The sequence below is a fragment of the Stegodyphus dumicola genome, chromosome 7 (assembly GCF_044657685.1).
Source record: "Stegodyphus dumicola isolate Sdum_Otavi_A_Nest chromosome 7, ASM4465768v1".
NCBI lineage: Eukaryota > Metazoa > Arthropoda > Arachnida > Araneae > Eresidae > Stegodyphus > Stegodyphus dumicola.
In genome coordinates this window covers 164,983,170-164,997,566 of record NC_140774.1, presented here as the reverse complement: position 1 = coordinate 164,997,566, position 14,397 = coordinate 164,983,170, and the positions used below count along the sequence as shown (strand labels likewise).

At 34.3% G+C, this 14,397-nt stretch overlaps 1 protein-coding gene and 1 long non-coding RNA gene across 5 annotated transcripts in view; one reads left to right on the top strand and one right to left on the bottom strand.

Annotated features, from left to right (window-relative positions):
• Positions 1 to 14,397, top strand: part of LOC118190517 (uncharacterized) — a 309,842-nt gene that overhangs the window by 275,609 nt on the left and 19,836 nt on the right. For all 4 annotated transcript variants that reach the window (XM_085821045.1, XM_085821046.1, XM_085821047.1 and 1 more), the window contains 5 exons: positions 377 to 474; positions 3,818 to 5,168; positions 7,772 to 8,610; positions 9,297 to 9,567; positions 11,962 to 12,309. In XM_085821045.1, the coding sequence (XP_085677171.1) occupies positions 377 to 474; positions 3,818 to 5,168; positions 7,772 to 8,610; positions 9,297 to 9,567; positions 11,962 to 12,309 (2,907 nt within the window). The remainder of the gene's footprint in view (positions 1 to 376; positions 475 to 3,817; positions 5,169 to 7,771; positions 8,611 to 9,296; positions 9,568 to 11,961; positions 12,310 to 14,397) is intronic.
• LOC146996579 (uncharacterized) overlaps positions 1 to 14,397 on the bottom strand; it is a 40,932-nt gene that overhangs the window by 13,697 nt on the left and 12,838 nt on the right. The window lies entirely within an intron of this gene.

The following is a 14,397-nucleotide window of genomic DNA, read 5'->3' as shown; positions in this document are numbered from 1 at the left end:
TAAGTTAAGTTTCGGCATATGAAAATGACTGCTAGAATACAGATTCTCGGCAATGCACTAAAACTGCTGATCTGATTTGTTGTTATTATTTTCATTACATTACATCCGCAGATTTTTTTTTTTTTCGCCGCAGTAAAGTATATTAAGACGCAGATGCAAATTAAAGAATTATTATCTGGATTTTATAATTCAATTTTACTCAGACGTATAAAACGGTTTCAAAACCGTTTTTCTGAATCAGAGGATTACTCAGTTTGATGTGGAATTGATACTATGTAAACTAATACCAATTGTTTTATGATTTTTAAATGAATTTTGAACTTCATTTTTTATCATTCTCTGTATTATCACTAATTTTTTTGTCAAATTTATGCAGGTTTTAGCATATGATGCACAAGAAGTAAAAGTTTTGGATGCATCTTTCCTTCATGTTCCATCAGTATGTCCTAAGGGTGGTTGCAAGGATTGCTTAAGGTACGAAATGTTTTACTGAATTAAGAAGACTAAAAATAATTTCATTATTAATATCTATGCCGCGAAGTTGCTATAAACGTTTTCGTAATTTAAATGGTGTAAGGTGTTTTAAATTATTAACATAATTAGCAATGACTGTTTTTGTTTGAGTATTTATATATGTATAAAATATTCAGACAGCTAATATTTCATATGAAAAATTCCATCCAAAATACTTTAGTGAGAGAATTATAAAATACGCTGATCAGCTCTGAAAAGAAAGAAAAGTCGCAAAGTCATGCAAATTTGGGAAACTATAGTTAAGGCATACAAATGACCGAATTCATAAGCGCCAACTCTATTTAGTGATTTCTTAAAATGACATAATTTGTATAAAAGCTTGATCAAATGTAATTTTTTTCTGTCATATGAAACTTAGATCTTGACTTTGATAGCGTAATGCTTTGAGTTCGTCGTTGTACCACTTATCACCATCCATCGCAAACTGACAGGTACAGAATCGTTGAACTCCAAGATTCTGGCAGAATTCCACTATGGCAGATCACTAGGTTATTAGACTGAAACATCAGCATTGTTAAACGTTCTGTATCCCTTTGGTTGCAAGAATAATGATCAAATCGGACAGCAGTTAGTGGTGGCTAGAAGTAAACTTTGTTCTGATGGATCAACCAGTTAGAAAAATAGCGCAGTTACACTAATTGTGTTGAATAGGCCGCATTAAGACTTTTAGAGGCCCTAAGTACTTAAAAGATTTTGATGTTTTCACATAAATTTACGCCTTTTCGTCATTCCTTCTTTCTGGATCTTGGTTTATCTATGTCATATATTTCATGGTATAAACGGCCTTCCTGTGCCCTTTTCCAGAGTTCCTGAGCACCTTTTCGTGATGCCCTTTTTCCTTGTTGCCCTAAGCACATGCTTATTTTACTTAATTGCTAATCCAGCTCTGATGCTGAGCATCCTATACTAAACTCATTAATTTCATCACTGTCTACCAAACGATCAGAAGGCCGTCTACCAAACGATTATGGCTTCAGAGCACATGGTATATGAGCCAAAAGACCAGAGACATGATTTTGCTCTGATCCCATACCATTTCTTTCAACTGTCTAGAATTTTTTATGACTGTTCTCTTCAGCAACAATTCTTTATTCTATTTCGGAAGCAGTGCTGTTTGGAGATTGCTCCGGATCCCTCATGGTCAACGCCATCAATAAGGTTTCACGAGAAAACGTTGTACCGGCTTTGCTCCGAGAATAATGCTGTGAGGTGGCACAGCAGATAATGTATTGTTGCGCCCGTACGGGTTCATAATAGATTGAATGCACACAGATCCAATGATAGGTCGATAAAATTCATTTTATCAAAAAAAAAAAAATACTTCAGAGTTCTGGAACTTTCCACAGAAATATTCGTACAGCTGTTCACGGTATCACAGAGTACAATCAGTAATTACACTTCAAACTACTAAGAACGTCAAACACAATACAGTTCGAAGCGCATTCCAACGACGAAGCTCTCATGAATATCTCAATACTTCGAAGTCGCTCTGAACTAACAACTAACAACTGAGAAACTGATTCTGTCTTCGGTCTTATATAGTCTTACCCCGGAAACCGAGAAATCTCTTAGTATTTTTGCTTCTCAAAATTACTGGAAGGCATATGAGGGCCGGATGCATATATGCATTCTGTACCGCGCCACGCGCATAGGGAAAAATCCTTTTTTGTGGTTGGACATACTTTCCGATGACATCATTTTCTCTTTGCGTAATGGCGTTTAGGTGGGATTAATACGTTTTGTTTTCGTTGAATGACACAAAAGCGTGAAAATTATCGTTTGTTTATTTGAAAGGAAAAAAAAAAATTAGCTGCAGCATTCCGCAGATGGCTTCGTGTTTCATGTAATAATAAAATTATAAAATCTTTCAAAGATGCTGTTAATATCAGAAGCGATTTCAAGAGCTTAGATTATATAAATAGCTGAGTTCATGAATTTAGTGCAAAAGCCAAAACACGACAATCTCGAGCCAACTGTAAAGGCATTGTGTGCTAGTAAGTACATTAGTATTATTGCAATTTTGTTGCATTCTGTTCCTATCACATTGCAGAAAATATTTCCTTTGCAAATGTTATTTCCGTGTTAATTTCCATGTCATTTCTGATATTCTGTTGCCTTAAATGAAAGAAAAAAGGGCATTCAGTATTTTTGCTGAATGTAATACACGTATATAAGAAAAGAAACTTCCTTCTCTGACAAACACTATTTTTATGCAAAGGTTTAAAAAATGTTACACACTTAAAAATGGGCAATATTCATAAAGTAATATTAGTAAGTATAAAATGTGTATCTCTATTTCTCTGTTCTAAAATTAGATTAGTCTAACTTCAAAAATAAATTTTACTCTGTCAGAATAATTATAAATATTGTAAATTTACTGTGTACTATGTCAGCTTCTAACGACGTTTTCATTCCGAAAACTAACTTGTCTCATGCTTTCGGAGATTGCATCTGCAGAGAAGGGATATATATAACGAACATGAAATAATGAATTAATAATCACAACACCTTTAATGTGAAGAGAATACTAATAATTAAGAACACTTAATACTAATATTAAAAATCTCTGCACTTGATATTAATATACATTTACGGAGTTAGCACAAGAAGAAATACTTTTTCACTCTAGGAAAAAATATCACTACATTTTTTTGTGTTGAATTCACCACGCTATAGTGTTGTAAGAAGTGTAATCTCATAGCAACAAAAATACCAGGCAGGTAATAATCTTTTCGGTATTGCTATCAAAATATAACCAAACGTATGAAGATGTACCCTCGAGTCCAAGCAAAGTCAAGGCGTTCCTAAGCGTAGAGGAAACGATGTCATCGAAAGCCATATCCAATCACGAGGAGAGATTTTTCCCCATGTGCGTGGCTCGGTACAGAGTTCTTATATGCGGGCCGGATACGTTTGCATCTAATGTAAAAATCAATTACAGTAATTCAGTTACAATATTATGGAAGGACCGGACCCAAATGTCTCCAAATCATTGCCAAACCCGTTGGCAGCTTGGCGATATCTCGCCAAATTTGCGATATAGCTAGTAATTCAATTCAATGTTTTAGGCTTGCTATTGCATTCTTATTTTTTCCGCAGAGCATCCTTTCTCTCTAGCTTCTCATGTTACATTATTTTAAGGCTATGTTGGTTTTGGTGGAAGTATTCATAGTGCAGAATGTATGATGTTATAAAACTTAAATCATGTGTTATAAGTGTAATTTTAATAATAAAAACTTCTAAGTAATTCATTTACCTCAAAATTGTAACTTTTATATTGCAGTGTCCGCCAGTCACGTTTAGAAGATCCATATATCGGCATGGCATCCAATGAAGATTTCATTGTCACTTCTCAGTCTGATGACATATCGATACCGATTCTCCTACCTATTCATAAAGCCGGTCATAATCCTTTGGTGTGCAGTGACGAGATCAATGCTCAAGCTGTTCAAGATCTCGAAGCTGCACTTTGGACTGTGGATCAAATCAACAGGGATACAGAATTCTTGCCAGAAATTCGCTTAGGTGTCGTGGCTATAGATACATGCTCAACTCCTGTGCAGATAACTCAAAAACTTTCCAATTACTTAATGGACACGAAGAAAAAAGAAGTTGATGATGTTAGCTCTGATTTGGCTTTTGTTGTAGTTGGATCTCCGGATGAAGTCCATGCGGCATCTTCTGTCATCTCGGCATTAAATGCCACACTAATTTCGGTTAATGATGCAATCAGACCGAAGGACATGACGAACAATCATCTCCAGGTAGCTATTCCTCTAGAAAGAAAAACTAAAGCTACTGTGGATACATTAGCCTACCTTGGCTGGAATTATGTTACAGTCATCCACGATCGAGATGAACGCAGTATTTTGATGATGGAATCTTTTAAATCTTTAGCTAAGGAGAGTGATATATGCCTTTCTGCCGATTTATCTCCCTCAGGATTGGATGATTTTGAGATGGACGGTCTAGTAATGAATGTAGTTGCTGCTAAGAAGAAAGGTGCTCGTGCTGTGGTTATGTGGACTAATGAGCATACCATTCGAGCTTTCTTGAAAGCTGTTCATAGAGCCGTAGTAGCTGGCCTTATCAGCAGAGGTGATCTGGTTATCATTTCAAGTGGTGATTGGATTGTTAACTTGCAATCATTCAAAGAGTTCGAAAATGAAGCCACTGGTGTGATAGTTTTGAAAACTCAGCAAGGAGAAGTTGAAGATTTCTCTACTTATTTTCAGCGTTTGGGACCAGATTCAAACAAAAGAAATCCGTGGTTCCGCGAGCTTTGGGAACAAAGAAAGGAATGCAGAGACCGTAAGTGTGAAACTAATTCTGCGCCAGTGGAATATATACCATCTTCATCAACTGTCAACATGATTCAAGGTTTATTGACTATCTCAGCCGGTTTGGCTCGTTTGAGAAATGAACTATGTCATCCAGAACCTGGATTATGCCCCAGGATGCTGCAAACAATGTTATTGAGACAACACTTATTCAACTACATTCGAGAAACAGCGTCATCGAGATTAGATGCCAAAGGAGAAATGTTTGCATTCACTAAACAAGGGTACGGAAATCTGCCTATTGAAATCTTCAACTTCAGGAGAGCAGCAGGAAAGAATTTTGTGTATCAAAAGGTAAGGCCTTATTTATTATATTTATTTGTAGCGTCATTATTGTAATTATTGATGATTTTATGTGATATGAACGTTAGCTAACTTTATGACGGCGCTGCATTTTAGTACATATTTTAAACCTCTGTGGTTTTGGTTAAATTAATAGTTATGGGTATCATAGATTAGGAACCGCACGGAAATAATAAATTTAACTTTGAAATAGCCATTTTTTATATTTAACTGATTGAATTTCTATTTTTTGGTTATATTTAATGCTAGTTTTTTAATATTGTTAAAATTGAATAATAATTTTTAATATTGTTAAATGCATATCATACTCCCAATTAAAGCATACAGCATGCTTTACTGAAGATCATGGCGGCAATGTTCTGCACAAACGCTCTAAATCGCATCTATATTTTACAGTTCTACAACTTACAATAGTATGTCATGTCTAAAGAATGTCCTACAAAGAACGTACACGCAACGTGCAACAAAAACGTTCTAAATTACGTCTACGTACTACAGATCAATAACGTACAAAAGCATGTATACTGCGAAAAAAAAAAATAAAAAAATTGGGACAGTTCTGTATATCCCGTTCTACTGGGCTGATTGAAGAAATTTAAATTGCGTGTTTCATGCCTCGAAAGCGTGACTTAAGATATATATACTAGATTTATATATAGCATTATTCTAACATAGGTATTTTGACACAAAACCGGACTTTTTCTGAAATAACATATAAATTTTTTTTCCAAATTTCGATTCTACGACTCAGATTATGCCTAGATATTAAATTTTGTAATTTTTGGTGAGAAATTATGGAAAAAATTATCTTAGCGGTTTTTTTTTTTTTTAGTTTGCGCCAAGAATACTTCATTTGGCGGAACTTTTAATTTATAGTAACCTACTTATTTTCCTTATTTTTCATTAATACGCCAGAGGATAAAAGATCCATCGTTCATTCTTTCAAATAATTTTAACAAAACGCGTAAACCACATTTTCGTTATTATCGCTTATATTAAATACGCCAAATTTCTAAACGCTCCAAAATGTGAATTCCCGTATATCTTAGAAAATTTTGAATAAAACACTCTAATTTTTGGCACATATGCTTAGAAATACATCTACTTTATGATGATGTTAAAAATTTTATAGATTACAATTCAAACTATTTTTCGAAAAATTAATAAAAAATATTTAAAAATGTAAATTTTTAAGATAAACAATAAAAAATGTGCGAATTATATTTGGATGAAGCCTAAATTGCGAATTCTGGAAGAAGGAATCAAGTAAGTTTAATAACGAAAGAGATATTAATAAGTATATATCAAATTCAATTAACATTGAGGAGCTATAACTTTTAGAGCTAATTTTTAAAAAACTGCTCGTGCAATTTTTACAAAATTTGGTAGTTTGGCCTAATTTGAGTCGTAGAGTCGAAATACGGAAAAAAATTGGCGTGTCATTTCAGAATAAGTCCGATTTTGTGTCAAATATCTATATTAAAACAACGCTATATATAAATCTAATACATGTCCTAAGTTGCGCTTTCGAGACATGAAAAACCCAAGTTGAATTTCGTCAATCGGCCCAGTAGAACGAGAGATATAGAACTGTCCCCCCTCCCTCTTTTTTCCCCCGCATTGTACATTGTTACTGGCAACACTTTCTCGTAACATGCAAAGAACATACTATGTATTACAAAAAATTCTGAATTACGGCTATGTATTACACTTCTGTAATAATACCTTAAATGCTGATATTACTAGCACCTTATATATAACATGTAAAGTATGTATTATAAATATATAGCATGTAAAGTATGCAATTAAAAAAGCATCATGTGGAATAGGACATTCGCAAATATCTCATAGGAACGCTTTTAATAGAAATGCAAATTATTTAGCATATTAACATATTTTTAAACAATCACGTAATAAGCCTATTTATACAAGTATTTAGTTTTCCTTCAAATAGCGTTTTGATGTGATAAACAAAATTTCTTCTGTATTTAAAAACATAATGAGAAAGGAAATTTAAAATGAAATCGGTATCTTAGAAATTCAGATACGAAAATTAAGAATTATTTTAATGTCAGGGAAGAAAACCTAAATATTTCTCACATTCTTTCATGCTCATGGAGGAAAGGAATGATTGGTTTAATTTTCATGATTATATTTTACCATATACTCCGAATATTTAAAGATATAATTCCGTTTCAGAAGCTTCTGTTTTCTAGTAAGCTATAAAATATTCTATTATTGTGTATCATGGTATATTACTTTATCCATTACATTTCTTTTTTCATAAGATAACGTTAAAAAATAATTGCTTTAAACACAGCGTTAATAACACGTACTCTTCAGCGCGTACTGGAAACTGGCATTTTTGTACGTTAAAAGGTACATCTTAGAGCACGGTTATAACACGTACCACATTAGCGTATTTTTAATTGCTCGGAACGTCATAGAGAGAATAAGACGCTATTTGAAAGAATAATGAACATTCTCATGTTATTTGGGTTTAGTGCATGGAACTCTATTGAAGAACTTGCTTTTAATTAAATTTTTGCTGTCTTAAGTTTATATTTCATTTTAAATTTTAAAATTTTTTATAGGTTGGTACTTATCAAAATAGAATGAATAGTTTGGCCGATATCGTTATGTACAACTCTGATGGTGAAGAAATTAGTGTGGAAAATATGTCTTCCGAGTGTATTGAAGATTGCGGAGTCTGCGAAAAACGTCCGACCGACTTCGTTATCTTGGATTCCAAAGACCACCTGTACATGGCTACGTCAGTGGATATCCATAAATCCTCATCAAATCCTTTGAAATGCGATTCTGCCATCACGTCATCTGGACTTCAGACGCTTGAAGCTTTCCTTTGGGCACTGGACCAAATAAACAGCAGTCCTACCCTTCTACCTGGTGTTAATCTCGGCGCAATTATTTTTGACACGTGTAACAGCAGAGAAAAAGCAGCAAGGGATGTTGCAAACTTTTTCAGCAGTTCTTTGTCTGCCACTTCTCCAAGTCACAAAATCCCTGGTGTAAATCAAATCCTCGGATTAGTTGCCACTCAGACCGATAGCATTATTCAGCCCATCGTAGATGTTACGATGCCTTTTAACGTTCTGACCATAGCCCCTAGAGTAACACTGACTGATTTCAACAATGAAGAAAAATATCCCACACTTCTTAGGTCATCACTTCCTAATGACATTCGAGCTGGAGCTCTTGTCGATCTCCTGAAGCATTTTAAGTGGAATTACGTCTCTTCTCTATATTCTGATAATGCTGTGAACGAAGTTGATTTTTTTCATTCCTTCAAGAGAAGGGCAGAAGCTAGGGAAATAGAACTAGCACTTGCAGAAGGAATACCAACTTCATTTTCAGATGGTGCCATGGAAGTTCTTCTTGACAAACTGCAAACGAAACGGAAAGAAGGAGCTAGGTAAGTAGTTTTTATTGTTCTAACGTATAAACGTTAAGATAAATATTTTTTCTATTGAAGAATGCAGACCCGATTTCAGCTGTTTCGGCTTCCTAGTTGGCTTCCATATAAATTAATCATGTTATAAAATTAGAACAAAGTATACCTTGGTTTAGTTATTATTTGTAAAACCGACATAACCCTGGAAGCATACGTGCTTTTAAGTATTAGTAATTCAGTAGTTCGTTAAAACTAATTCCTCGGTGAACGTTTAAAAGCATGAAATTCTAAATATTTATATATTTAATATCGAATTATACTCTGGATGGAATATGAAATTAAGAGACTGCTTTTCAGGATTGTTTGCTTCAGTGGAAGCTAAGAGCCTGTAAGCTAATCGACTGTTTATTTCAGTGGTAAGAAAATGAACGTTTTTGAATTATATGAAGGAAGGATCTTAATATACTTGATAATACCAGGATCTAAAACTATCTTTAATTAAAATATTAATTAAATTGTAGGATGGCAATAAAGAATTAAAGGCAACAAAGTAAATATTTGAACAGCTAAGATTTTTTATCTGCTGTTATTTTCACTATATAAAATAGGACTTTGAATCTTTTGAATATTATGAAATATTTATTGTATATGAAATAACCAGAATTGATGAATGATATTTTTTTTTTTTTTTTTTTTTTTTTTTGCAGAGTTGTCGTGTTGTTCCTCAGTAACAAGCATTCAGAAGAACTATTTGGTGCTGTAAAACGCCAGCAGGAAAATGGACGTACTAACATGGGAGATTTTGTGTGGGTTACATTCGAAAATGTCGATGCCTTTCATCAATATCCATTGGTATCTTTGGGATCTCTAATGATGCAGCCCAGTCAAGCTCCCGTTTTCCCTTTCAAGCAATACTTGAGCAGTTTGAGTCCCAGAAATAATTCCCGTAATCCTTGGTTCAGAGAATATTGGCAACAGGTATTGTATTAGCCCCTAATTTTTCTAAAACTTCTGAATGTTACATTTTTATTATAGAAAGCTTGTGTTGTCCAGACTTTATACATCGGAGAACCTCTGTATCCACACCAATGAATCTCCATAAACCGAACCCGATGGAGCTACCTGTTTTAACAGCTTTAGTCACTTTGCAATTCATGGGTTAACCTGTTCTAGGGAACTATGCTATTATTCTTCTAAGGAGGACCCTAAAATGTTCTGAGCTTGATCGAAACTTTTAAAGAAAAGTATCGCAAATTATTTTTCCAGAGTCATCAGATAGCCAGACACGCTACCTTTGAACTCGATAGAACATGGAATTGCATAAAATTTTGTTCATGTGTGCATTTATATATTTTATTAATTGCAACCGGCCCCGCGGAAAGTTGTTTGCTTCACTGGTGAATAATAACGCAAGATTTTTTTAGAATAATTATAAGTCATTAAAGTAGGCTACATTGCATACTGATGCAAGCTTGTTTTGAAATCAAAGGTACTTTTCTGGTAAAATTATTTTAATGACGAAATAAATACTCAAACAGCTCATCTTCTGAATATTCTGGAAAAATTATTCTCAAAATCTGTCTTTATTAATGCAATGGTTTTGCATAGTATTCCTGTATTTTCGAAAAAGATTATGCTCGTTTAGTGAATTTCAGGGAATATGATGAATAAATATGAATCTCTTAGCCCACTTCTGTCTGTTTTCTCTTGCTTTTTTACTTATGAGACTAAGATGAGGTGTTCCCCCCCCCCTCCGGGGGATTTTTGCTGTTGGGAATCATTTTGCATTACAGATAATGACGCAGTCCGATAACGGCTTATATGTGCATCGCCATTGAGACTAATCATTTGGAATGCACATTTTTTAATTTTCTTTGTGTATGTGCAGATAGGTACTCATGACTCGTGTTTCAGACGCATGCAATACCTTGGCCACCAAAGAACAAGTAACGTGATTCGTCATCTGTAAGACTTATGAGGTATAATCATTTACCGTTGAAGATCTGTTAGCACAAACGCGCTTTCTAATTTCTCATTCGCAGCACAGAAGTTTTCAATAGAGTATTGGCCTTGCAATCGGTTACAGCGTTCACATCGAGTGCCTGATACAAGATTCTGGTTCCCATCATAGTTTTCTCCTAAGCCTAAAATGATATATAAAACATTAAATTAAACATAAAAGCATCACATTTCCCCCTTCTTTAAGCTATGTTTGATGTTCGTTACTCCTTTGTATTATCCATCCCGTATAAATATGGGTGCATGGAGTAAACCCCAGAAAACTGCAAAACATACTACCAATATTTACGTAGTGTCATGGGACAGCTACAGGTGGGTTTTACAATAAACCTTAAAGAAATCCTCCTCAAAGAAAAGAGAAAGAAAAATAAATTCGTATGACCTGACCGATGGTTTACCTATGCAGATTTGTAAAGAGCTAAAGAAGCTAATTAAATGAAAATTATTTAGTATTTTATAAATGGATCATTATATTAATATGTTAAAAAATAAAATAATTAAAAACGACCGCATGAATACTTTCGCAGAATAATAAGATGGAAAATTAAAATAGTGCAGATCATTTCTTATAGTATAAGGTATTTCTCCCATTTTCTTAGCGTGCCTTCGTGGTGTAGTGGTTCTGCACGCTGGGCCGGTATTCTAAAGGTCCGTGAAAAGCGTTGCGTATTTTTCAATCACTCTTGCTTCCAAAATAATCTTAATGTCTCTACACTGGCTCCCGAACTAAAAGGGTAGTGGATGATGATTCTCCACACCCAGGATTTGGCGATTGTGCCCCCTAAAAATCCAGTCGCCCTTTAAAAAAGGGAGTATATAAGGTATTTCTCCCACTTTCCCAGCGTGCCTTCGTGGTGTAGTGGTTCTGCACGCTGGACCGGTATTCCAGAGGTCCGTGGCTCGATTCCAGGCGAAGGCGGTTGCTACTTTTTCATCTCTCTGGCTTCCAAAAAAATCCTAATGACTCTACAGTAGTGCATTGCTTATTAGGAAAATTAGAGATAATCACGTGCTCAAACGTTTAAACAGATTCTGAAATATGCTACAAGTACTTGATTTGTCATGTATTTAAAACATACAAACTAAAAAATGTATTAAATGCATATATAAGTTGATTAGAAAATGTATAACAATTAATGTATGCATATCAGCTAGGATGTACCATTACAGTGCAAAGTTATAATTGTTTTTTAAGTAAATCAACGTAAAGTTTAATTCCTTATCCCCCCCAAAAAAAAAAAGAATTTGAAAGGTAGATGACTTGCCAGAAAGCTTGTTAATATTTTTACATTATTGTTATTTATGCCATGGTGATTTTATTCATAAAACTCCTTATAATTTGCATTTTCACAGGTCTTCAAATGCCGAGGTGCTATGTGCGACGAAACACACCAAAATGTAGCAGAAATGGCTTTGGTGCAAGACTCCAGCATTTCCAAAGTGATCAACTCTGTTCTAAGCATTGGCGTTGGACTGGAAGCATTGCGACAACACCTTTGTCCAGGAATCGACCATGGACTGTGTTCAGCAATGTCTGATGGTCAGCAAATTAGAGATCTGCTCTTTAATTTGACCCGTGACTCTTCTTTCACCGGAGCGGACGGGAAGTTACTCAAGTTCACTCAACGACGATTTTCTGCTGGTCTCTTGGATGTCTTAAATTTCAGACAAGTTGGAAGCAATGCACACGCCTTTGTCAATGTATGTACCATAGTCTTCATTTGAGCTTTTCAATATCACTGAAGTACTGTTATTAGTTCTTTTTCGTGGCAGATTTTAGAAAATGTCCTAAGAGGCTAAATGTTTTTAAAGAGCATATATAATTTAGAAATTTTATTAGTTTCTTTGTGAGGTAATTGTTGACGGCACGCTCAGTACATTTGGTTGTCTTCTAAATGCAGCTTACGCACGATAAGCAGATAACGTAATAAGATCAAAGTTCTTTACTTCATTAAAGGGTAATTGAAACTGGAAATACGAGAAATGCAATTAAAATGTGGAAACATATTTGCTTCATTAGCTGTAGGAAAGACAAAATAGCGGACGGCGATACAAGCATTATCAACTTTCTGTCTGTGGATGCGTGACAAGTTACCTAAGAGAGTTTCTCTAAGGTTCTGTGGTGTCCGCCGATAACATCGCGGCAAAAACATCGCGGACGAAAACCTCGCGGAGAAAACAACGCAAGGCGAAAACATAGTGCTACAAAACATCGTGGGAGAAATCATCGCAAAGAGAAAACATCGCAGTCCTAAAACATCGTGGTAAAAAATATCGTCGTCGAAAATAAAGCGCTTCAAAAACTTCGCAGTTTAAAAACATCGTCGTCAAAAATATCGTGGTAAAAAATAAAGTATCTACAAATCATGGCATGACGATAACATCGCAGACATGCTTTTTCAAAACATGCTTTAATAACTGTAAATGAATATTCCCATAAAGATTTGTGAGCGCAAAATGTAAAGAAGGATAATTTTTACTTTCACATTTTTTATTAACTAATACATTTTTTCTGAAAAAGTAAGAAGGAAACTTAAGCATAGAAAATTAAATGCAACTTATAGATTATACTTTTCACGAAAAATTACCAGTAAAAACTTTATAAAAAATTATTTATTAATGGCCTTTGTTAGTTAACTATGTCGGTTTAAAATTATATTAATTGCTATAAGTTGCATTAATTTCCTATGCTTAAGTTTCCTTCTTACTTTTTCAGAAAAATTTATTAGTTAATAAAAAAATATGAAAGTAAAAATTATCCTTCTTTCCATTTTGCGCTCACAAATCATTATGGGAATATCCATTTACAGTTATTAACGCATGTTTGCGAAAAGCATGTATGAAAAAAGCATGTCTGCGATGTCATCGTCAAGCGATGATTTGTAGATACTTTATTTTTTACCACGATATTTTCGACGACGATGTTTTTAAATTGCGAAGTTTTTGAACCGCTTTATTTTCGACGGCGATGTTTTGTACTACGATGTTTTAGAACTGCGATGTTTTCTCTTTGCGATGTTTTCTCCCACGATGTTTTGTAGCACGACGTTTTCGCCTTGCGTTGTTTTCTCCGCGACGTTATCGTCCGCGATGTTTTCGGCTGTAACCATTTAGAAGGCAAAAGTCTCTAAATACACTGATCATTGATTAATTAAGAAAAATGTAATGTATATAGGCAACTTGGCAACAAAGAAAATGCAAACCATTATGAAGAAATGTCGTACGTCTTCTCTCAGTTATACGTGCACGTGTTCATTTTGAAGTTCGCGATGACCATAAAACTCTTCCTGAAGTGCCGCACCGTAGTTAATTTTCTAAACAAAAGATAATCGTAATTCGTTTGAAATGCATTTTTACGTGGTTGATAACTAGGCATTGTAATCGATTGTGAATTCATAAAGCGATACAATTCGTGGAGTATTTTAGTTATAAACTATTAATTAAAAAAACAGAATAGCTATGTAAAAATATGAATTACTGCTAACCCCAGTAGGATGCAAGCGGCAGTTTATTGCAGATATTAGTTAATTACTGCCCCAGTATTTGCTAAAAACATATGTCTGTCCCTGTGAACATTTTTTCTTATTCTTTAAAATAAGAACAATTATTCGCAACATTTGAAATTTAATAGATACGGCTCTTTCTGTTTGCAAATATCATTTTTGCTTTTTCAGTTTTGATATAAAAGTTTGTTTAAAACATATTACAGGACTCGAATGGTTGGTTATAAATCTATGCTTACACTTTAAAATATTATCCAAATAAGGTAAATATTTGAATCAGGGGTTA